The sequence below is a fragment of the Centroberyx affinis genome, unplaced genomic scaffold (genome assembly GCF_046629955.1).
Source record: "Centroberyx affinis isolate AG114_WGS23_722 - 3 ecotype Tasmania unplaced genomic scaffold, CSIRO-AGI_Caff_v1 ptg001205l_1, whole genome shotgun sequence".
Taxonomy (NCBI): Eukaryota; Metazoa; Chordata; class Actinopteri; order Beryciformes; family Berycidae; genus Centroberyx; species Centroberyx affinis.
In genome coordinates, this window is record NW_027279723.1 from 16,802 (window position 1) to 42,683 (window position 25,882).

Here is a 25,882-nt window from a genome sequence, read left to right on the forward strand (position 1 = left end):
TGCGTTCCACAAATCGTCTTTACGGAGGCTCTGACTTCAACGGTTTTTTCCATGTCTGCGGGAATTTGTTTCGCCAAAAAGCCCGAAGAGATAAGGAAGAGGAAATAGAAGAGAGTTTTCAACGTGGATATTTTGTATTTTTTGAAGATATCAGGCTTCTGTCAGCTATTTAAAGAGACACTTCTTCCCCCGGTGAGTTGCCTCTCCCAAAAAGATGAGCTTCTCTTCAAGTTTGATGCAATAGCGGATATCCTCGTGTTCGGGCAATTCATTTTTATGGCTAAAATACGATATAAATCAGATTTGTAGGATGTTCTGCCACTAAAGCTGTCTGTTTAATCGCATCTTAGACTCCGTCATGCAGTCTTGAGTCATAATTTCCCATAATGATTTGCTATTTGGTGCGAGTAGGCTAATTTAATGTTGGCCACATTTTTCTCAGGGTTTCAAAACTTCACATTCAAGTCCGAGACAAGTCTCGACTCGGCTTGTTCCGTTATGTAGACTACACCCACTAGAAAATGTCAGCCTTTCAACGGGCCACCTTTTCTGACTTGTGAAGATAATTTTTGAATCAATGAAGAAGCATATAACCGGCTAACACCAGTCTGTTGTTGGTCACCGCTTGAAACTCTCTGAAAAAAGCCCTTTTGACAGAAAAAAAACGTGTATTTTTTTAACGTCTTTCGCCCTGACATGCTATATTGTTTCGATTTGTCGAGGTTGCAGCTGTGTGCACTATTAAGCGGTGGTTACATTACAATATAACGGAAGCCTATTCTCGGCGGGCAAATAGGCTAATTGCTTACTAGCTACAAGTGGGCATGTCTTCATCTTGAGCACCACAACCCAAATGTTAAGCGGCCTTCATTAGAGATTCTTCTTGTACTTTATTGCAATTTACATCACGTGGGATGCTATTCAAGGTGTTATTATGGTGTGGACCGTTTTACTCACTCACATTTTGTGATAGTAATCATTGTTCCCCCTTCAGTTACCAAAATTGACTAGTTTGTTGATGCTTTTGTCTTGCATCCTGATGGCATAGCGCCCCGTATTTCTTATATGACCCATTAAATTACTAAAAATCATATTCAGTGTTGTCTGTTTAAACAGGGTGGTGTATAAAGGGTGGAACCAAATTTCCTCTTGAGGACAAAAAAGTATCTATCTATCTATCTAGTGGTGGGTTTGAGTCTTGTTTTAAGATACAGTACAGGTGGGTCTAGTCTATAGGGACTAGTATAAGACATTAGGATCAGAGCTGCACACTACTGTAATGCTGCTTCAGTAATACCAAGTGCCAAGTATTGAAAGTATCTTAAGCATTCAAAAGTCCATACTGGACAGCTGCTTGTCTAACCAGCATTTATCTACGAAAATGTCTCGCAATGTCTAATTTCTACAAGTATAACCTAACTGTTAGTGACAAGAAAAGGGGCAGCAGGGTGGTACAGTGACTAGGGAGACTGTCCTTCAGCTGGAGTGGAGCACCCAGGTTCAAACCCCTGTGATGACAAGCAGCCGCTCTGCTGAAGTGTCCTTGAGCAAGACCCCGAGTCAGTACCAGGTAGGGGTGCTGTACTGTAGCTGAGCCTGACCTCTGACCTCTCCATAGAGGGGGCAAGTAAAAAGAGATCTTCCCATCGGGGATCAGTGGAGTACCACAAGGACGTTTTGTAGGTGACTAATTTGTACCAGTAGCCTAATTTTCTTCTTAGCACACATAGGTTTCAGTGTTCTTTGGTGGTGTGATACTTGGTGAGGTACAGTAATGATAGATGAAACTGTGTCATTGTGATAATGTCCATGAGAGAGTGCAGGCGATCCAGATCTGATTGATGTGGCGTGTCCACATAACAGTAACTCTCAGTTTCCCTGGATCGTTTCAGGATCCTGTTACAGCTCAACGCAGGTCATTACCAAACTGTCATTTCAGGCTTCTGTTTCAGCTGAAGTGCACCACAGTGTTGTGACATGTATGTTGTTGGAAAGGCATTATGCTGCGTTCATGTCATATCGGATTTACCGGAAATACGAGCTGCCAATTGGGAAAAAACTGTTCCGTGTCCTAGTGGTAATTACAAATGGGACACATGGGAGTTTTTTGTAGGCTCTGATATCTTCCAATTTGCGTCACAAATTACTGAAGTGTCAATACAGGTGGCAAACATGGCAGGGAATCCACTGATGTCAGAAGTCCAAGGTAGTAGAAATCAAAATCATCATCACACTAATACAATCAACCCTACTTACGAATAGCATACAAATAACATCCGCATCCAGTTTGTTTATGGTTGATTTAAAATTCCTAAATAAAAAAATATGCATGTTCCAATGAGTTAAACATGTGAGTGATTCCTAGTTGTAGCAAAGAAATGTTCTGTTTTCTGTTTTCTTCTGATGCCTGACATGAACGCGGCATGAGCCTTGAGCACTTCAGCTGATTGGATGAGGAGTAGGTGTGGCCAGAAAGAACAGGGAAGTCTCTGAGAAGACGATTGAACATTCATTGTGTGTGTGTTTTTACAAGATGAAGGTTCAGGGACAAAATGAGAGAGGGCACAACAGATAAAAACTTGCAGTCCGATCATTTGTCTCCAAGACAGATCTTTCATTTTGATCAAGCATAACTGACGGTGACATTTTTACCAGCTCCCATGAGTCATCGTCACATAATGCCGTGACTGTCTTGCACTTCTCTCTTCCACAGTATTTAAGATTATGGTAGTTTCCCCATACACCCTTGCAATAGTTACCGTATGTCCACTCAGGCAAAGTAGAAACGCATGTTGGACTTGGATGTGAAGCCACTTCTATCTGCCCCTGGCTGTCTTTGGGTTTTGTGCCTTTTAGTTGTTAACAGATTCAGGAATGGGATTGTTTTCAGTTTTTTTTTTTCCTCTTACTGTTTTTTTGGAGCAGTCTACTCCCATTCATTTCTGTGACAATTCCTCTTTCCTGTCCTCTGAAATCCCCATTCTGTTGTTTCCTGCTTTATTTGTTTTTCTGATCACGCCACCGAATTTAAAGTTTGAATCTTTGGTCCTGATATCAAAGTTGATGATTGAGAAGCAAAATTGCCTGTGTTAACCTAATATCTGCCAAATGAAATATTTTCCTCGCTGGTTGTGTGAAAGATTGATGTGTCCTTGGAATGTAATTTATTTGTTACTTGTGAAATTATTTAAGAAAAAGAGAGAAAAAGATAATTCTAAAATGCATTTAAATATACATATGCAGATGATCATACTGGTTCACCCATATATATTTTGGGACTTATACCAGGATTTTTGAAAGGCCCAGTGTATTAAATTGTCTCTTTCTCTTTCAGGTCCGGTGACACAGGTGTTGTTGCCGTCCTCTGACGGATTTGTCCTCTCAGCTGTTGGGTGTAAGGAGGAGAGGAAGCAAAGATGCCTAAACCGGTAAGAGACTGAAAGGCGCAAAACCAAAGTTGGCACACAAATGTCAAAGTTGGCATACAAATGTCAGTGTTGACTTACATATGGCTCAGTGTCTTTCTCTCTGTTGAGTCTTTGAATCCGAAGCTACCTTTTGGTAGCTTCACTCTTTTCAGTGGCAAATAGGAAGACGCTGAATAGGGCTGGGCGATATGGTTGAAATCAATATCATGATAATCGTAAGGATTTTTCTCGATATGGTTCATGTATGCAAAATCATGTTAAATAATCAAATTAATGTTCATCTCATTGAACCGAATGGTAATGTTAGGTGTGATGTCAAACAAAACAGAAATATTCAAATAATATTCCTACCATATCTCATTTTATGAGAGTTTTTAAGTAAAATTTGCTTGTCGTCATTAATTTAGACAGCAGAAATGTGTGTCACAAACAATATCAAAATATCTTCATATCATTATGATATGATTTCACTGAAAGACGCTAAACGATAATATTGAATTATCGCCCAGCCCTAACGCTGAATTCATCACCACATTTAAATGAGGCATTGCAGCCCCAAACGGCACAGGTTGGGTGCATTTATGTAGCTCAGTTTGGCTAGTTTGAAGCTATGCTGCTGTTTCGCTTAATACTGCAGCCATAGTTTAGTTTCCCACCTGGAAGTGTTGGCAAGCCTTTTGTTTATTAACATTCTGTCTGTCCTATTTTGATATCCTAGCGCTTTGCACCCAAGTTCATATCGCAGTGACAATAAGAAACGATATATCGTGCAGCCCTACATAACAGTCAGTGTGTGTTGCTGCCGAAAGCCAGATTTGAGCACTCTGGGAAGTGTCAGTTCCATCACCATGGCTGCTCCCACTCTTCATAGTTATCTTCCAAGTAAACAACAGCCAGAGTGTGAAGTGAACTGCGCTGCCTGCAGGCCCCTCGATCCAGAGACCCAGGCCTTCAAATGCAACACTGCAGCCATTGTTGCCAGCTAAAAGGGTAGAGAGAATGCCAGAGGCTTGATATGAGCAACGCCAAAACAAAACCAATTTGATGCAGTTACTGCGTGGCTGATTCCCACTGTTGTCACGCTGCTTTTTCATCATAAGCAGACATTGGTAGAGGTCACAGATGAGTCATGGGATATTGTACGTTGCACAATTACATTTTCATTTGGCTCTAGGGAATGTGTGAAATCTTCTCCAAAGTGCAATGTTCCCTAGCCCACTTGTTACTCCAAGCAAACAAAATCCGGCGCAGCTGCTGGAATGAGTATTTGGCATTTTTAGTATTCCAACCCTGGTCTGTTTGATGAATTTGAGTCTAAACCTAAGTTTGATATGAGTTTCCCTTGTGGAAAAGATGTCACGTTGCTAATGACTAGTCCAGAAACCTTCCTGGAGATTGAGAACTACAGGCTGGCTTCGGTCCTTGCCACAAGAGAAGCACATGTCCTATTTGTCTAGCTCTTTAGGGAGGGTTGTGTGTGTGTGTGTGTGTGTGTGTGTGTGTGTGTGTGTGAGTGTGTTTGTGTGTTGGGGAGACGACAGCAGAGGCACAGCCAGGCACTGATGTCATCCCTCCACTTCCCCCTCTTGTCCCCTGAGTCACCAGGGCACCGTCCCAAAAACAGCTCCTAGGACAGTATAGTGCGGGACAGTCTGCTGAGAGCGACATCTCTGTCACAGACAATAACTGACAGAGAGAGCACAGCTTGTCCCAGGGAGGCACCGACATAATAAACTGAGGAGCAAGAGCAGAGACTATCCAAAATTGCCTTCTCTGGGGTTGGAGCCAGAGGCCAAACCTTTTGGAGTAGACCTCTCTAGATCTACACGTTTGTCAGCACTCACCTGTAACCAAGGCATACAACAAGTAGTTAAAGTTGAACAACAAAAGAATTTATGTTGAGCTTAAGTGGTGGGCCTTAAATTTGTTTTCAAAGTGGCTTCAAATGCCTTGCCTAATCCAAGAGAAGGCATTTATTTGAATAATCACAACTTTCAAACTTACAATTTCTCTTAAATCAAAGAAACACCGTGATCATGTTCAAAGTTAGGTAGAGTACACAAAAATAAATGCCGGTTGATAGCATTAACATCAGTGTAGGTAAAGCTAGGTAACGGTAGGAGAAGTGGGGGGTCTCTGAAAATGACGTGCATTATTGATGGAGAGTATTGTACTGTTTCTCATACCTGCTGACCTCATATCCCACACCCACCCAGCCCCACCTCTTCTGCCCCCTGCACTCGGTGGGGGGTGTTTATGAGCTGATGCACCCCACAGGAAGAGGGCCTCCACTGGCTTCCTAGCGTGTGCCTGTTTTCCTGTTTGCTGCAGAGGGGGCCTGCAGTGTGAATCGGGGCCCCTGTTAAATCCCCCAGTCTGTGTCAACATCCTGTCTCTGTGGAAGCACAAAAGCAGGGCGAGGAGAGAGAGAGAGAGAGAGAGAGAGAGAGAGAAGGAGAAAGAAGGAAAGGACAGACGATGTCCGGGAACAAGGGGAAATTGAGAGAGACAGAAGAAGAGGGAGGTGGGAGTTTGTTGTAATGACTAGGAGAGACACAGTGGGAGTTTTAAAGGGGGAGGGAAAGGGCGAGGGTTATGGGAAGGGAGGAGTTGGGACGTAGGTGCTGGGCAACAATAAAACTCTGCTTGCCAGCTGCGTTTGACCCTTTATCTCATTTACCCTTTACCTAATTTTTTCAAAGCAAAGTAGAGTATCAAACAGGCTGAATCCAGTAAGGCCTCCCTTTTCCCTCGACACTGTCCCGCTATTGTTGCCTTTGAAATCAGTAAAATCAGTTTTCAGATCCAGTCGGTAAGACAGTCACATGGACATGGATTAGTGGATTATTTTTTTGCAAAAGGGATGTTCAACTACAATGCGAGGCTCAACAACCTGCCCCCACCCCTCCCAGAGGACAAATGTTTGTGTGTAGGTGGTGGTGATTCCTTCTCTCCCCCTCTCTCCCCCCTCCCTCCAAGGCCTGCCTTACCCTACAGGGGGGTTAATCAGACGGACAGACAGCTGCTCGGAGCCCAGCAGGCCAGATTAGCAGCTCTACCGATTGAAGTGTGTATGTGTGTGTGTGTGTGTGTGTGTGTGTCTGTCTGTCTGAAGGCCTCTCTCAGCAAAGCCCCTCTAAACAGCTTACAGTAACTAAACAGCTGCACATTTAACGAGGGGCCCGTCTGAGCGAGAACTCATCTTCAGAATTGAAATGGAGAGGGGGATTTAGAAATCTTCCAAAAGGGCACAGAGAATGAAAAACACTGCTCACACATAAATCACACAGCCAAAGTATTTTTTTCTAGATGACACTTATACACGTACTCGGTCCTCATTGGCCGCGTTTGCATGCAGACTAAGACTTCATGATCTCCACTCAGCCTGGCTGGAAATTGAGTTGGATTAACAGCAAGAACATCTCAATCACTTCGACATTTCCATTGAAGAGTTTTATTCCAAAGTGAGAGGTCCTCCATTTTAAGAAAGTGTCTAATTTTGTACTCATACGAAATGATCACTTTTTCAGCCTGGCTCTTCTGTATTTTAGAGACTTCAGCTAATGATTTTCCCCCAAAAAATTTGCATATATATACGTATATAGCCTACTCTATATATGGAGTAGAATTAAACAGGTTAGGGAATTCTAGGGTAACCTGTTCCCAAGTCTGTTATTTTGAATAAGAGTAAACTTTTAACAGATTATCACGCTGCATAGTCAATATGTCTAGTGTCGCTAGATGGTTGATGTCGTATAAGGACAGGCTTGCGAAAGTCCCTCCTTCGAGACTTCTCAGTTGTCGGAGTGTATGATTAGCTGTGTCAGTGCTTCGGCATGTTGTCCTCCCTCTTCTCCTCCCCCTCTCCCTCTGCAGGAGAGAGGATTAACCGACCGTCTGGTCCATCCAGGATTCCAGCTCTCTCTGCTCTGTGGGTTGGCTATGTTTTGGCTGAGACACACACACACATACACACACACGCACACGGCACAAAGGTTGGTTCTTTCACAGCTGATTGCTGATGGCAGGCAGGCCCCACACAAACACAGGCGAAGGGACATTCAAGGCTGGTCACTTGGAAACCCCCCAGCTCAGCACTACATTCTCCATAACAACTCCTCTCTCAGAAACTCAATGAGGCAGCCACTCTTGACCCCAACACAAAGTCTTAATTCATCAGCCAGTGAACCATGAGCAGGTTATTTTGCTGATATGGCGCTTGTCGGTGGCTTGTTTTGTTGCAGAGTGAGATTCATTTACCAAGTTTAAGGAAGCTAAGTGGAGTTTGTGTAATGTGATTTGTTGCAGAATATTTTTGGGGGAAAAGGTCTCAACAAGTGGATTGAGTTCAAGACTAAGTTTGCTCAAGCTGAGGGATATTGAGAACAAAACTCTATCTGGGTTGTTATGATGGGTGCAATTATCTGAGAAACCATTTGTTGTTGCCATCTTCCACTCCAAATCCCTGTCATTGAATCATGAACCCCTGGGCTCCGCAGTCAGATTCCCTCATCTTCTCCTTGGCCCGCTTGTTCAGAAACTGGCGTGAGAAAAGGAAAAGTAGGAAGTATTAAAGCTGTCAATTATTCAGATACATTTAGCGCCGAGCTGCTTTAGTTATTATTCAGCCACTAAATCTTAGCTCCTCTGACTGCTTACAAACCTCAGAAGCACAATAATCACTGCAGAGAGAGGGACCTTTCCACAGTTCACAGATGACTGAGAGTCATTCATGGGTTCATTTGTGATAATCAGACATTTATGACAGAAAGTTTCAGGCAAGCTCTTAGAGGTTTCTCATATCCCAGCTTGACCATTTTAAGAATCTACTCTAGTCTCACTATAATGCTACCTTGTAAACTTTTTGTTCACATTTGTGGTAAAAAGAATTCATTTGTCCTTCTTACAGTAGACATTTATCCTTAATCTGTTCTTCCTGTTTGTGCATCTATATCCAAGTGAAACTAGCTAGCGTAGAGACACCCAGCTTAACCATAGCCTCGTAATCTTGAGACTGGCCCTCGACAGCCTAGCATGCTAACAGCAGAGCTGGCTTTCAAAGTTAACATTAGCTCAAGTTCTGCAGTGTAACCATACACCCAGCTTCCTCATTGAATTGACGCTGACAGGGCTGTGCTGTAATAAGCAGCTAACGGTAGTGGGTGTTGGTGTCATTGGTGTCCTAGAGAGGAAGTGTCCAGAGTGACCTGACAATCAGAGGTCAACTACAGCACAACTCCTTGAACTTGGTTAAAAAATCCCTTAAAAAGCCTATTGTTAAAACATTACTTTTCCACCCCTGCTAATATCTAGCTTATAGCCCTGTTGAGGGCTGATTTCTCAGACACGGATTAATCCTTAGTCCTGACCAGGACTAAAAATAAAGTGCTTCTCTGCAGAATCCCCATTGAAAGACACATTGGCGACCAGCGATGCCAGAGAGATTTGGTCTCAGAGGACTAAATGTGTGTTTTGATGCGGGAGCAGATTTAATTGCAAATCTTTCCCCGGCTGAAGGAAGAATACAATCATTTAGTCATTTGAGACTAAATCTTTGCCTGGGGAAGCTGCCCAGTTTCCAGCCAAGATCAAGTTTGACCTTCAGCAGGTTAGATTGTGAACATGTTGGATACAGTTTAGTCCCTTTGAAATGATACTACATAAATGAACTGCCACACATGTTTGTGCCTAGTCAGTCCTCTGTCCAAATAAGAGAGAGTGACCATGCAAGAGTGGAGAAAGCGCTGCAACTTTTCATGGGTAATTAATGACAGGGAGACAGAGGCAGATACAGTGTGGCCAGGGCTCCATGTGGCGAGGGGGAGTCCAGCTATGTGCAGTATAGGCACAAGTTTCATGGATTATTCATTGCAGGGATATTGAGAGGGAGGGAGAAAGATGCAGAGGCAGAAAAGACAGTGAGGCAATGTTGAGAGGAGAGGGAGAGAAATGCGAATTAAGCGTTCCTGAGGTTTTATGGATAATTACTATGAGAGGAAAAGAAAGAACAGTTTCTTCTCGTCTGTCTGTTCTCTCTCTCTCTCTCCCCCTTTTCCTTTCTCTCCCACTGGTATGGGTGACTCATCTACAGTAACCCCGCTGTAACTTTATCCCAAAGGGAGTACACCTCGGATCATCTCTCTCGCTTACTCTCACTCTCTCACCTTTTTTTCTTAATCCTGTCTTCTCTCCCCTTGCACTCTTGCTCAACTCTTTTGTTGCTCTTCTACACTCTGCCTCTTACTTTTATCTTGCTTCTCTGTATCATGCGCCTCCCTCTGTCTCTCCTCTCATATCGTTAACCACCACCGAGGCAACATGCAGCCCAGTATGTGCGTGGGTGTGGGAGGAAGGATGTCAGATGCCTCGGAGGTCAGCCCTGTTCTGTTCCATCAGCTGCTGCTAGGCCTACTGCCAGTGCCGCTTAACGGGCCACAGCCAATGACTGAGCTCCATCCTCGGCTCCGCCCCACCAGAGGACTCTGGGTAGGAGGCCGCCAGGAAAGGAACCGCTCTCTCAAACCTGGCAGAGTGCTGAGAAGGCAGAACGGCTATGGGAGAGAAAGAGAGAGACGAGCGCGCACAGTTAGCTAAACTTGGCTTTAGATTGAAGGAAATTGACAAATTCCTAAAACACAGAGCGAGCGTTCCTCCAGTCCTCTCTGTTGAACAAACTGTAACTTCCTAGAGGATTTTGTTGTTTGCTCGAGGAAGAATCAGTCTGCCGCACTTAAAGTTACACGTTGTCTTTTAATACTGTATGAGTTAAGGCTTTGGATTAGTTTGTTTTGGTACGTACAGGCCATGTGCCATACCCTACAACACAGACTCTGTTTAGCTATTCAGTCCTTGGCAGATGACAGGTTGGATAAGCTCACTGTAAAGCACCAAAAGCACTCAGATATAGAAGGTAATATGTGATAATAAATAGTAGTAGCACACTATCAAGGGTACACAGGTGGTATAGAGACGTTTGGTTTTAAAGGAAGTGTTAGAAATGGTTAGCACAATGACAGTGATGATGAAGCAAAACCCTGACTGTAAAAGGGAATAATTATATTCTTGTGGACTAAATTAACACTTTGTTGTACTTATTTGAAAGACATTAAAGTCACCTGCAGAAAGATGGGAACGATTGTGATAGAGCATGTGGTGTTCTCGGTTTTTCTAAACCAGTATTTGGGTGTGTTGTGGTGGTAAACATTCACACTGATAACTCTTTGAGCTCCACTCAGTTGCATTTGGTAAAGTGTAATGACACACACACACGCACACACACTAGTAAACAGGCTCAGTTCTGTCAGTTTTAACCGCAGGCTGTAGTGTGTGCGGTCGGGTCACGTGCATGCATGAATTCACCCTGTTACCACAGACGTTTAATGCTGGCTGGTAAAGCTTACAGAGGGCATTACTTTTATTTAGTTCATTTCGATCCTTTTTTGTCTTTCAAATCGAAATGCGCACAAACATCTGCCTTGACTTTGCTGGTTCTAGCTTAATGACGTAGTTTGGTTTAATGGGGCTTGCGCACTTCTCAGAGTTGCAGCAAAATTATCACTATAGGAACATAGTTTTTTATAAAGGTGACGAATTAAATCTGCTCTAATGTCAAATAAGTGTGGTTGTAGAATCAGTTCTGAATCATGAAATAGAAAATTGCGATGTATTGGTTTTTTTCACCCAGCCTGAATAAATGGGTCTATGCAGCTCTGTGTGTGGGCGTGTGTGTCTTGGAGGGATATGCTGAACGAAAATTGAGTTGTGTAATTTGGCCAACAAAGTAATCTTTTTCTTGTGTATATGTGTGTGTTTTGTAGATCAACGTGCGCGTGACCACCATGGACGCAGAGCTGGAGTTTGCCATCCAGCCTAATACCACAGGCAAACAGCTCTTCGACCAGGTAAGCACAAGCAAGATAAATACAAATGCAGACTGGTTATCACTTTACAACAAACTATTCCTCTTCAAGTTAGAAGTTGAATTCCTTTTTAAGGTCACCCTGTCCTTGGCAATTCATTTTATCATGGAGTTTACATTAAGTTGAGTCCTGGACGAAATAACCCTGTCTGGAGAACATTCCCAACAAAAGAGTTTTCTAGGTTCCAGCAGGGTGACATAGCAGGGAGACTGTCCTTCAACTGGAGCACCTGGGTTCAAGCCCTTGTGTCAGCAGGTGTTGGCCCTGCTGAAGTGTCCTTGAGCAAGGAACTGAATCCCTACCGGCTCAAGCTGATCCTACACTCTGAACTCTCTGTGGACTCGGGCAAGAGCAAAGAGAGTTTAATAAAAAGTCACATCACACAGAAGTCTTAGTTGAAGGTTCTTGCCCTGTAGGAATACCTGGTAGCTGAGAAAGAACTTGTTGGCCAAAAGTAAAGATCAATGCCATAATGTCTTTTTCATCTCAAATGCCAGTATTACCATTCTTTTTCCAGCTGGAGACTTTCTGAAATTTGAACATATCACTGTTTCAAGGTAGCGCCACTGAGACAGTCTCCCAACAACAAAAAAAGTATAGTTATAGATAGTATTTGCAAATAATTCTTGATATGAGTGCCAGATGGGTGTAGTACCAAAAAGTTTAAACAATTACAGGAAAGTCAACTTAGTATACTTTTCTGTGATTGACAATTTGCATCTGAATAGTTCTGATGTGGTAAACCCCACTCAATCTGGTACACCTTGCATTTGATTTAATCTGCTTTATTTGCAAATACTGTTTGACCCAAATCTGATTTAAAATATCCCCAAATGAGTCGGAGATCTGTTTTTTGAATCGCCAAGTGTTCAGCTAGAAGCAGGGTGTGCATTTCATCAAGTATCCGTTTTATACTCGCCATCTGTGTTATCACTAGAACATATGAGGCCTCCATAAGTGGCGAATCTCTCAATTCTCTGCAGCTGTCAGCCTCACTTAGCTTATCGTGCGTCCACACACACACACACACACACACACACACACACACATGTATTTACACAGATGAGTTGTGATCATACTGTACCCATCATCTGCCTAGGTGCATTGACAAATTGATTTAGGAACCTGCTACAACAGCCAATTAATCATCCTGCTTAAATTTAATAGCACACCCAGGGCCCATTAATCTCTCATCAGGCCACAGAGCATCTCAGACAAGCCGCTGGTCAGGCAGAAGACTTATTAAGAGCTTGTTCTAGTCTGACGCAAGGCAAATCAAGTGCTCCCTCCACGTCCAAGAAAAGTGTTTACACCTGTGGAACATCTAGACTAAACACGCAGACCTATAGACTTACACAGTCTAGCGTGAAATAACTTTTTCTTTTCTTTTTTCATTACGTTTTATGAAGAATGTTTGAGCTAAACGTGACGTGTACAGCTCATTTGGAAAAAGGATAAATTAAGTGAAATGACAAGATAAATCTATTTTAGTATTTCTTCGCCTTTACAGCTCTTTCATTATTAGTCAGCTTTAAAAATCACACACACATTGCAAACCACTTCTCACAGATCCTGTGAGAGGTGGCTTTTCTCGACTACCCAATAACCCATTGAATAAAGCAGTGTAAAGCTGCAAAATGTAAATGTAGTCACACTGTCACTCTACACGTACTATTACCATATTGTAATTTCAATGGGTTTGTTTGTGTAGCATTGTATGTAGCATTTTTAAACATCAATCATTATCAAATTAACTGTAATACCTTAGAATAATTACCGTAAACAAATGAGGCCATAGCCAAGACGACTGGTAACCTTTATCTCACACCAGTGGTATTGTTGGTGCTAGTGTTTGTCAAAATTAAGACCACATTTCCCATAAACCCTGTTGCTTCCTGTCGCAAAGTGGATGTTGCTACTTGTCCCCTGTCCCTGGCGTCGCTCCACATGTGGTTGTTTTCACATTCACTTTACTGAAGAGGATAAACATGTTGGAAGTGACTTTTTTTCTCTCTTCCATCGCCTTTTCACTTTTTCCACCATCTGGCATTGTGAGAATCTCTGAAAGCTTTAGCTTCATTTGTGCTGGACCGCGGCCCTCTAAGTATTTTGTGCCATAAAGCAATATAGCAGATTTCCCATGAAATTCAACCAGTGGCACACAATGGAAAGAGCCATGTAAAGGCCAGTAGAGGCTGCCAGGCTTGTCGATGATTGTCTCATTTGTTCAAAGTAATTGTGCCAATGTCTCCGCATTAATGTAGTAATGATTTATTGATTTTAAAATGCTGCATGTGGCACCTTTTTAAAGATGCAGGTGTGATTATTGTGTGCTGTTCTCAGGTGGTGAAGACGGTTGGTCTGCGGGAGGTCTGGTTCTTTGGCCTGCAGTACGTGGACAGTAAGGGCTACACCACCTGGCTCAAACTCAACAAGAAGGTCAGTCCCCTTTTTAATCTTCTCCTCTCTCACTTTCACCCACACGCTCTTCTTCCTTCCTGCCTCTCTGCCTCTGTCTCTCTTTTTCTCATCTTGTCTGTCTCTGTTTTTTTCCCGCCCTATCTCTCTTTCTCTTTCGCCCAGCGTTGGTGTCTGTTTTTGCCAGTCGTCGGTCTGGGGTTTCCTATGAAGCTGTACTGTGGTTTGGAGGCTCAGATGTGCTCTTTTCACAGGCTTCCTCTCTCTCACACAAGCGCCAACACACCCTCCAGCCCTAATACCCCTCTGAACTGCTATTACTGTGTGTGTGTGTGTGTGTGTGTGTGTGTGTGTGTGTGTCAGAGCATGCATGACAGAAAATTCCCCTCACACTTAAGTACTGCAAGTGTGTGTGTGAGAGAGAGAGAGAGAGGAGGCAGAGAGAAAATGTGTCAGAAAATTCCCCTCACATTGAAGTACTGTAAAATGTGTGTGTGTGTGTGTGTGTGTGTGTGTAGGCTCTCTAGTCATTCTGGACCAGTGCAAGGCTGTCAGGGTGATCTATGACAGGATTTCTTTTAACAAGTGGGGTCCAGTGGAAACTATTCTGTGAGTTTGTGTGTGTGTGAGAGCGTCTGTGTGTACAAGTGTGCACATACTGTACCACCGTACCAGCCCAGCCTGCCAGTATAAGTCCAGAGACACAAAAATCCATTATCACTGATAATGACCAAATTAGATAAGCGTCACAGTACCATGGTTTATATTCTTAATTTTGTATCTTCATTTGACCGTTTCTTTGGGTTAGACATTATAATTCCTTTTTTTTTTTTTCTTTTGGGGCGGTGGCTTTCTCATATTCGTTGACTTCCTTAATCTGCAGTAATTAAGTAATCATGTTTGTTTGGCACGAAGGGAGCTGTTAATTTTAAATAATTTAGCTGTGGTGTGTGATGAATGTGGGTGTTTATTCCAGTCCCTTAATGTGCTTCGTTATGGATGAAAGGAAGATAAAAAAGAGGATGATTTACCATTTGGAAAATAATGCTGAATACTAATGTTCTCACTATCTCTGTAGACGCAGGGTACAAAAGTCACAACCCCATTCCAAGCGACTCATGAAGACATCTTTGTGACACTGAGTTTCTGACTGGCTGACTTATTGATGAATTAATTGATTAATGGTTGGATGTTGTCTTTATTGTCCAGGTGACCCAGCAGGATGTGAAGAAGGAGAACCCTCTGCAGTTTAAGTTCAGAGCCAAATTCTTCCCCGAGGACGTCTCTGAGGAACTAATCCAAGAAATCACCCAGAGGCTCTTCTTCCTGCAGGTGACCGGTCACTCGCTTTCCTTGCACACTCTGATGACATCATCACACTGAGGAAGAGGCTTGTGTCAAGACATAATGGTGTCAGGATGAGTTTTTATCTTTGCAAGGATGCAGTTTGAGCAAAAGATTGTATCTGTTTCGACTTTTCGGACATCATCTAAAATGTTACTATTTTGTTAGAAAAGGTAATACAATGTTTAATACCTTCAATAGTTTATAGAGTTTAGAGCTCTCACTGGATGCTGAGCCACACCAAGGTAAATCATGTGAACTGAATTGGAAATTGAGCCAATATTTCAGACCTATATGGTTTTAAAAGAAAGTATTGAATATACTGTTAAATAAAGCTGCGTGTGACATTCTTACTTCTGTTGCTCCCTCCCTCTTCCCCCAGGTGAAGGAGGCCATCCTGAACGATGAGAACTACTGTCCCCCAGAGACGGCCGTGCTGCTGGCATCCTACTCCGTCCAGGCCAAGTACGCAGACTACAGCAAAGACGTCCACAAGCCTGGGTACCTCACCCACGACAGACTGCTGCCACAGAGGTACACACACACACACACACACACCAGAACAGTTGAAAACAAGTGGAATGTGTCTCGTTCTCTTTTTGGAATGCTCACTGATTTCCTCTCTAGGAAACAATTCTGTGCTCGACATTCTTTCAGGTTAAGTCATTGTGTGTGTGTGTGTGTGTGTGTGTGTGTGTGTGTGTGTTGTTGTGCAGAGTCCTGGAGCAGCACAAGCTGACCAAGGAGCAGTGGGAGGACAGGATACAGACTTGGCACGAAGAACACAGAGGAATGCTCAGGTGTGTGTCAAATTTTCCTCATCGCATTCTTCAGTTAAACAGCGAGAGAGAAAGAAAATACATGTGTGTCTGTGAGAGCGTTTATGTTGAGTGGATACCTCAAAAGGAGGTATCCGCCATCTTTTGGAGAATAAAGGGCTTTGACAGAGTGATGGATTGGTATTGTTTTAAAAGATGGCGGTGACAATGAGATCTTAGTTGACAAAATGATAAAACTTTGATTGGATTGGATTCTGTGTGTTTTAAAGATGTGCAATGATGAATTAAAAAAAAGAAATCCAAAATTGACATATATTGTATTTTGAGAATGAACTCCTGAAATACAGGCTAATTTTCTAATTCATGGTGATAAAAGTGGGGTAAACTGAATTGAAATCTCTTAACAACTCCTTCTCCTCCACAGAGAGGACTCCATGATGGAGTACCTAAAAATCGCCCAGGATTTGGAGATGTACGGGGTCAACTACTTTGAGATTAAAAACAAGAAGGGCACAGAGCTTTGGCTGGGGGTGGACGCCCTGGGCCTCAACATCTACGAACACGAGGACAAGTAAGGCACACACACACACACGCACACATAAACATAACAAGTGTTTCATTCCAAAATTAGTTATCCACCATTTAGGGGTCAACAAATGATGTCTAGAGTAGAGAGAGAGTAGAGTAAACTCCTGCAAAATGAATGCTAGACATTATGGGTCATTGTGGGTCACCATTAAGGCTGAGTAAGACCTTTCACTTCCAACATAGCTCTGTTGTGTAGGATAGAATGATCTGTGTTTTTGAAATATTAACTGAATTACATGTCACGTTTTGGAATGAAACCCTTCTATCTCTCTCTCAAACACACACACACACACACACACACACAAAGGGCACAGAGCTGTGGTTTGAAGTAGGTGACTCAACAGTTACAAACATGAGGACAAGGGAGTCTAATCGGAGGCCTGTGACCCGGCTTGTCACAACCAGAACCGCTGTCAGATGTGTTGCACTGCAGGTCGCCAGAGCGATGTCTGTGTTATACCTCATATGTCACACAACCTCACCACAATGCCAGAGCTTTATGTCTGGTTTATTCACATGTTAAATCAAATCTATGTGACAACATTTCACTTCATGTTACAACTCTGTTACACCTTGCAGTGGCAGAAACTGAAAGTCACTATACTCTCAGCCCACAACTAGAGGGCAACTTTTAAATGGATTGGTCACATAGTGAGGCTGTAGGTGGGTGTATACATATTGCAATAATTTCAGCATCAAAAACTTGGAAGAGAAAGAGCAAAACATTATAGTAAGCTTCTTTCAGCTTGTGTCCTCGCCCATCACTAAGCCAGAGCTTTTAGTTAGCCGTTCTGGGAGGATTCTCATCTGAGTGTAGCTTTTAATATAGTCATTAATGAGATCTTCAAGGACCTTCATCATCTAGAAACAGTTGGCAAGGGATTCAAATGCTGTCAAAAGGACAGGGATAAGACTAATGTGGGCTCTTTCTGTTATAACCACAGAGGATTTACGCACTAAAAACAAACCTGCCTTATTGGATCCGAGCCCTGTAAACAACTCGTCATTTTAGCTTTGACAATGTTAATTTGAGTTATGATGGATATTATTTCAGTGCTAGGCAGCAAAGGGGATAAATCTGCCCAAAATGTTCCGCTCCCACACACAGTCTAATGACTTCTAAAGGAAGAGGAGAGGTAATTTACCCGCAGTTAAAGTTAAAACAATAGAAATGTATCAACTAAATGAGAACCGTATATCAAGGATATGGGTTTTCCACAGAAAAATTGACTCTCTGAATCCTTTAACTGACATTAGTAATCAGTGTCATATTTCAATCCTAGCCTCAATAACAGGCCTGAATGTTTAATCCATATTGTCAGGACTGCAAGCAGACCTCAAGTTTTTAACAGCATACAGTCCATTTAAGGGGAGTCTGTGCTTTCTCAAATCATTTAAAAGCATAATATGCGTAAACAATATGGAGATATAAGCAGTATTGTAAACGTTTCCACAGGCCAGACTGTAGCAGCTGACTTTGTCTACACTATATTGTGTTTGAGCTCTTACCAAAAGGCTCTCTCTCTCATATTAGCCTTAATACTGCAGCTCTGCACCGGAAAATGAATCCAAACACCCAGAAATATCACCCTGGGTGTGTATTCAGTGCCCACAAAGTTGGTTTCCTGCTCATTGTCAGTGAAGTTAGCTCCAGAAAGAGTTCATCCAGCATTCATTGCTGATGGACAACAGTGTTTTACTTTTGGACTCAGATTACAGACCATACAGACTTTATTTGCCAGTTTCTCGCTTTGTGAGAGACTATACAACGCGAAGAAGAAGTTAAACAAGGAAGCAGAGTTATTTTTAGAAGTGGAAAAATGGAAAGAGAAGGGTGGTGATGGGTGCGAAAGGAAGATGGTGTCCGTCCGTGGTAGGGGCGTCTTTCCTGTCCTCCCTTGTCAGAGAGGTTTTGTTCCTTTGTGGAAGAATGGATGGATTTAATCACAACAGCATTTCCTCTCACTGACCTTCTGTTGGGGCTCGTGCCCTTCCTCTCCGACAATCACCTTAGGTCATCACAGCCGGTGTCCTCCTTCCCTTTCCCCCCCTTTCCTTCCCTCTCCCACCTTAAGCAGCAAACTCCCTCTCCTTTCTATCCCTTTCCTTCTCATGCTCCCTCCTTCCTTTCTCTTTGCTCCTCCTTGACCAGAAATATCCTTTATCCTCCCCACCTCTCCTCCCCTCTCTCACCTTCCATTCATAATCTCACAATAACTCTAGTCATGTCATGTGTTTGGCCTGGTGGCACTTTGAACTTCATACAGCTCATTTTCTCTCATGCCACTATTCTTACCCACCTTAGATCTGAGACAACTGGGCATAACTCCTGGTAAGATCCTGGTTTCCTTCCCTGCAGTTTTAAGCCTAAACTGATTCTATCAGTTTTGGAATAGGGAAGTGAAATGTACAGTGGGAAGGAAAAACTTCAAAATAAAAGAACCCCTTTGTGTATCGCAGGGGCTGTTAAGTTCAAACCCATGCCTTTCATGTGTCGGCCATTTTAACCTGGGAACTCCCTTCATAGACCTCGTGCCTAAATAACGCTGACAAACTCTTAAGTGAAAATGACTACTTGGGCTCATCATTTCCTGTAAGGTGGTCTGTTTACACCCAGCGCCATCTGCTGGCTGGATTTCATACAACCAAAGATTGAACTTCCTCTGTATGTCGGTATCTGAGCGGGTATCTTAGCAGTTTGAATGTTTTCTGTATGTAGGCTACTATTAACCAGATGTGTTAATTTCTTCTCCCAGGTTGACACCAAAGATCGGCTTCCCCTGGAGTGAGATCAGAAACATCTCCTTCAATGACAAGAAGTTTGTCATCAAACCTATTGACAAGAAAGCTCCTGTGAGTTTGGCTGCATAAACCTTACAGCTAGTTTTTAACTGCACTGTTTATGACTGTCTTGTAATGTTTTATTCTTCAAAAGCCTGTAAAAGTCTAAAAATAATTCTGACTTTCCTCTTGTAGACAGAGAATGTGCCCTCCTCCACATTTAAAGACAAATTTTCTGCCCCTCTCTTTTTTCCCCATGGCAGGACTTTGTGTTTTATGCCCCACGGTTGCGCATCAACAAGCGTATCCTGGCGTTGTGTATGGGCAACCACGAGCTGTACATGAGGAGGAGGAAGCCCGACACCATCGAGGTGCAGCAGATGAAGGCTCAGGCCAGAGAGGAGAAGCACCACAAACAGATGGAGAGGTACTGGAGAGCACACACACATACACTTGTTTTGTTCCTGTCGTCTTCTGGGAGAGACATAAAATAAAAAAAATAAAAATTCTATGTTTATTATATGTGTATATATAAATATTTTCTAGGTCTGGAAAAGTTATGAGAAATTATGCATATCCAAAGTTTAGGAAATCGTTGAAGTTTATTTGTCTTTTTTTTTTTCTTTTTTTTTTTTTGTAGATATAGATTACAATATCGGTCATGAGAATTATCCTCCAGTTCACTGAATAGTGAATAGTGAATAGTGAATAGTGATAGATTTTCAAGAAGACATGAATGTATGCAGAGGCACAAACACATAGACGTCTGTCACACAGATGCAGATATCCAAGCTTATCTTAGCAGATGTAGGCTAAAGCTTACAGTGTGGACATGTTCACCACAAAGAGCTGCTGGTAGAGAGAAGCAGCATCTCCACTAGAGGGCAGATTTGCCTCTTTTTCGCATTTGACCAGAGGCAGAAGGAGTACTACCTGAATATCTTACTCCATTAAAGGTGCTGCTACTTCAACTTTCGTTTACATTTTACTCAGGTCAGTAAGGGTACATCTCAAGTGTTACTAGTAGAACCAGACATGTTTACTCACTCAAAAACACTAAATTTAACTTCCCAGGGCCCAGCTGGAGAACGAGAAGAAGAAGCGAGAGCATGCAGAGAAAGAGAAGGAGCGGATAGAGCGAGAGAAGGACGAGCTCATTGAGAGGCTGAGACAGATCGAAGAGCAGACGTTGAGAGCTCAGAAAGGTACCCGTCTTTCTATTTATCTCTCCAACTGTTCACCCATCTTTGCTGCTCTCTCTCTCTCTCTTCCCTTCTTCTCTCCATCTTATTAAATTAGAGAATCCCTTGAGGGCCGTGAGTTGAGGCCAACCTCATCTATTCATCATGCTCACTTTAACGGGGATGAAATGGAAAGATAAATTGAAGCCATCACTCTTCTACTTCTTGGGATGTTTTTATTTATTAATATTGTTGTCCAGTCCCACAAACATCTAATGTATTTGTAGACACACCCATCCTCAGCGATAGAGTGATATGACCTAGTGGACAGTCGAAATGTGTAGGAACTCTCAGTAGAAAGAGAAATATTATCTGTGATCTGCAACTGTCTTTGTGTGTGTGTGTCCGCCTGCCCACAGAGCTTGAGGAGCAGACCCGCCGGGCCCTGGAGCTGGATCAGGAGAGGAAGAAAGCGAGGGAGGAGGCCGAGCGGCTGGAGAGAGATAGGCAGGCCGCCGAGGAGGCCAAGGCAGAGCTGATCAAACAGGCCGCAGATCAGATGAAGAACCAGGAGCAATTGGTGCGTGCGTGCGTGTGTGTGTGTGTGTGTGTGTGTGTGTGTGTTTGATTGTGTGAGTGAGCTTTAGCATGCACGTGTGTGTATCCTGTGTTTGAGTTTTTGCACAGGAGTGACTGGGATGTATTTGATTATTTAAAGTAAGTGTGTTAAAGTGGTTTACAGTACATTCCAGTTTTTGTGTGTAGGGGTTTGTCCTGTGTGTGTTTGTGACAGCAGGGTCTTGGTCTGTCTTTTATTCCAGGCGGCTGAGCTGGGTGAATTCACAGCTAAGATCGCTCTCCTGGAGGACGCCAAGAGGAAAAAAGAGGATGAGGCCACAGAATGGCAGCACAAGGTACTGCGTCCTTTCCCCCCCACACACACTATAGTGGCGAGAAAAAAATGAAACGAACATGGAAAACCTTGAAATCTTCCCAACCACTGCATGTGATGGCTGTCTTGTTGAAAAATAGTATATCACTTCAAGTAACCACATTTTCACAATGACAGCCTCTTTAGTACAAATGCAAGCCAATTAGCAGACCATTAAGTGGAATAAATTATTAGGGTTGAGATGATGATGGAGTACTCCACCTGGTGTTTTTCATTATTTCTGTTCTTGAAGGTATTTTTATAGAAATTATGTAACATTTAAGCTAAATGGGTGCTTGCATTTCCAACGCCATTCTGTCAGGGGATAAATCTGCATTGGCATAAAGCCATGTCTATAAAATGGTATTACATGAGGTAACCTGAATCAGACCTGAATGGGGTTTATCTTGGGTTCATTTCAGTGGGCATGTGTAGATGAATTGGTGTTTCCCTTATTCTTATTATTGTTCCCCCCCAGGCCATGTCCGCCCAGGACGACCTGGAGAAGACCAAGGAGGAGCTAAAGACGGCCATGACATCAGTGCCGGTACCGGCGGGCGGCAACACCGAGAGCGAGCACGACGAGCAGGACGAGAACCACGCGGAGGCCAGCGCCGAGCTCTCCAACGAGGGCGTCAGCGACCTGGACCTGCGCAGCGAGGAGGAGCGCATCACCGAGGCACAGAAGAACGAGAGGGTCAAGAAACAGCTGCAGGTGAGGGCATTTCTCATGAGGGTGGTACTGTTTCGGCTGTAGTGGAATGATTTGCCTTATTTCTGTTCCTGTCACTGTTTTCAAGACAATTCTCTAAACAAGTGAAATTGCATTGAAAATAAGTGATTTTCTCACCTCGTTGGAAGGATTTTTACTTGTTTTAAGAAACCTGAATTCAAGATTTAAATGATTTTGAAGTACAGAAGGCCAGAGGCTGTAGACACTGTAGGAACACATTAGTGGCTTTGTTGTAGTTACAGTGAATCAGCTGTTTACTTCTGAGATGATGCAGGTGTCTAAGGATATTTTTCCCCTCTTCTCTACCTCACCTGTATCCTATCTCTCTTTTTTCTCTCCTATCCAACCTCTTTCTGTCCCATCCTCCCCCCATCACCCCACTCTTTCTGTGTCCTCCCCTCCCTTCCCTCTCCTCACTCCTCCCTACTTCTTTTTCTCCTCTTCCTCTCCTCTTTCTCTTTCCTCTTCGTCATGACCCTCTACCCCCTCCCCCTTTCCCTCCTCCCCAGGCGTTGAGCTCAGAGTTGGCGCAGGCCAGAGACGAAACCAAGAAGACGGCAAACGACATGCTGCACGCCGAGAACGTCAAGGCGGGCCGAGACAAATACAAGACGCTGCGCCAGATCCGACAGGGCAACACAAAGCAGCGCATCGATGAGTTTGAGTCCATGTGAGACCTCCCCCCTCCCGCCTCCGCCTCGCTCCCCCCCTCCTCTCCCCATAGGGGCAGTTGCTCCCAAACTTCCCCACCCATCGGCCGCTCGCTTTTCATGGACAACAGATGCTGCCGTCCTTGTAATCCCGCCGCCTGACTTCTTTCCCCAAGACTTCCCAACCCACGCAATCTTGAGAAATCCAGAAGGGCGCGGCTGCCACCTCGTCAATCTTTGCCAAAGTTCTGCCCGCATATCCACTCCAAAAGCGTCGGGTGTCTCCCAGATACGGAGCTGCCTACGCATCGCGCCACTCTGAACATGCACATTATTGTCGTACTGCAGAGAACAACCATCATTATCCTTGTTAACCTCAAGCGCAGGGGAAAAGAGAAACTGTAAAACCAAAATGGAAACGATTTGGATTTTTTTTTTTTTTTTTTTTTAAAGCAAACACAGCCATCGGAAGCTATTTTTGTTTGTTTTTGCTTGTATGCAAAGCTTTAGTATTATCCCATGTCTTCAGTTAAAAATGATTTCCTGTCTTCTCTTTTTTTTAAAGTTCTTTTCCTCTGGTGTTTTTTGACTCGTTTTATCGATGCCCTGTTCTTTTTAGTTGTCTGTTGTACACAGTGAGGTGGGGTTGGTCCCAGGCCATGAATAAAGGCTTGAGTTTGGGGATGAATTAGGTCTTTGTCATTTTCACTCTGTTGTTATTCGGTGGTGAAGCGCCACTTCGTTACATCATGTCCGAACATCTCAAATGCTCGAAATGCTAACGCTTTAGTATCCGTGAGTCATTGGAGAGCTGGTTGGGGTCATTTGACTCTCAATTCAATCAATTCAAACTGTATTTTGGAAGTGGAATTTATAGGATTATATAAAAAATTATATTGCAATCTTTCTCAGTAGTTTCATTTTAGACTGAATATCAGGAACAGCAGCGGCATTTTCATCTTTTGACGGAAATCCTTTTTGTGAATTGATTTGAAGTAAAAGTGAATTGACCCTTGAAGGGAAAGAGCCACCCGACTTGTCACACGGCAGGTTTTGATGAATGAATGTAGCAAAGGTAACAAAGGGAAACCAGTGTTTTCACATGTAGAGGTGATGAGATAGCGTGCAATGAGGTTGTGCCACTGAGCTATCGCCCTCGAGCTGAAAAGTGTTATGAAGATAAGCTAATTGATTGGTGTGTGTGTGTGTGTGTGTGTGTGTGTGTGTGTGTGCGTTCGCCACCTGCATCCCAGTGTTTCACGCCCAGTCACCATAGATGGTTTTCTCTGCCTGCCAGCTCACAAAGGAACCCAGGGATTTTAGACGGACGGACAGACAGACAGACAGACAGACAAGTGCCATGTCCAGGCTGTTCGTCTGTCCATCCAAAAGTGTGTATGTGTGTGTGTGTGTGTGTGTGTGTGTGTGTGTGTAGCTGTGGAAGCTGAGGCCTGGCACCTCTCTGGCTGGGGAGCTTATGAAAACATCAGTCCTCGACCCGGGACAAATCTCTACCTCAGTACTGTTAGCATGGTGACTGACCAGTCAAACACTCCCTTCCCCCCTCTCCTCCACCAAATAAAAAGAAAAGAACAAAAAAAGTTGTGAATGATCTGCAGTGAGTTGATGTTACGTTCTTGGGCGATGCTCCTGGGCAGGCGAAGTTGTGTTGGAGCTCAGCCTTGAGCTGCTTTGTGGCTTTACGTTGGTAAAGGATTTCAAGAGAATGTTTCTGTTTATGTAAGACGCACCTCCGAATTATGGTAGAAGTGATTTCTAGTGTGAGTGAGAGGTGTGATTTGTTACGTTTTGAAGCTAGTTGTTACACATTGGCCTCTCCTGCTCCTGACCTTGCTCAGTTGTTTTGGTTCAATCCCACAATGTCCAAAAAATTCCTTGTACTGTTTGTCCAGGAAATTTCCCAAATAGCAAGGAAGGTAAAATACGAATTCTGCTGCAAATGTGACTGTGCACCACGCACTTCAAGCACTGAAGTTGGTATGGGATTACACCAGGTTATGGAGACATTAGATACGTTTTGTGGTTCTCTGTCTGGGTCCTGTGAAGCTTTTGGAGCTGTGAGGTGTTGCTGGTGACCGGCTGGGCCCACAGAACCATTTGGACTCAAGACTCATCTTCTAAAAGAAAGCTTTCCCCTAAAATAATTTTTAAAAAACGCCTTCGATGTCTGCTCAGAAATGGCAGACCCACCAATGGATTGTTTGGGTCTGAGAGACTTGTGATTTGGTACAGGGAAAGTAGGACGTTACGTTCTTGATCTGATGGGACGTTTCCTGTGCGGGACCTTTGTTATTGAATCCTGCAACTCTCTTTTCCAGAAGCAAATGGACAACAGGCCAATTCCCCCCCTCAAATCTGTCATATTTTCTCATTTAACTGCATCCTTTATGCGCAGACAACAAATTGACTCCGCCTTTTGCGGGGTGGAAAAATAATGTTCAAAGGTGCATTTTTTTGACATGAGTGAACCTCAAGTTTCCTTTTTTTGTTAATTTGCAACATGATGAAATATGTTCATGGTATTATTTGTTATGCTAATACTTGACAGCTGGTGTTGGTTGATATTTTTTAAATGGCCAGAGTTTTAAAAGTTAAAGCACTTGTATGAGACGAGACACTGAAGCCTGCCTTTTGCGTTTGAATCCACAGAGTGTCCATTGTCCGAAGGGTTGTGTTTGCCATAGCAGGTGAATAATTATCCTGTGCTTCCGACTCATATTTTTGTATTGTGTTCAAAGACCTTAAACCAGAGGCGCGCATCGGTGGACTGGGCAGCTTCATTGGAGGGGAAAACTCTTCTCGACATGCACGCACCCTCAAACACCCCCCCCCCCCCCCCCCACCCCCACCCCCACCCCAGATCCAGGCTTTACGGCTTCAGTTAGAGTCTGAAGTAGTCTGAGTCTGAGTATTGTTGGCCTGCCTGTCCCCTCCAATGAAGGCAGTGTCCGTGATGATGCCCGCTCTGGCACCAGCTGTCACGTTTTGCCGTTGAGTTTTTTTTGTTTTGTTTTTTTTTCCTTATGTTCATGTTAGTGTTCTTTAAGATAGAAAGCACAGATGGATTGCAGTCCATTCCATTGGTTCACAAATAAAAGTTTCAAATTTT

At 43.4% G+C, this 25,882-nt stretch overlaps 1 protein-coding gene across 1 annotated transcript; it reads left to right on the forward strand.

The window, feature by feature from the left end:
• On the forward strand, nt 1-25,882 carry LOC139648439 (radixin-like). Its single transcript, XM_071524558.1, has 15 exons — nt 1-192; nt 3,335-3,428; nt 11,246-11,329; nt 13,691-13,786; nt 14,975-15,097; nt 15,492-15,643; nt 15,826-15,909; nt 16,313-16,459; nt 19,233-19,329; nt 19,521-19,684; nt 20,332-20,462; nt 20,858-21,018; nt 21,260-21,352; nt 21,848-22,084; nt 22,612-25,882. The coding sequence occupies exons 2-15, from the start codon at nt 3,417-3,419 to the stop codon at nt 22,774-22,776; spliced, it is 1,746 nt and encodes a 581-aa protein (XP_071380659.1). The 5' UTR covers nt 1-192; nt 3,335-3,416; the 3' UTR covers nt 22,777-25,882.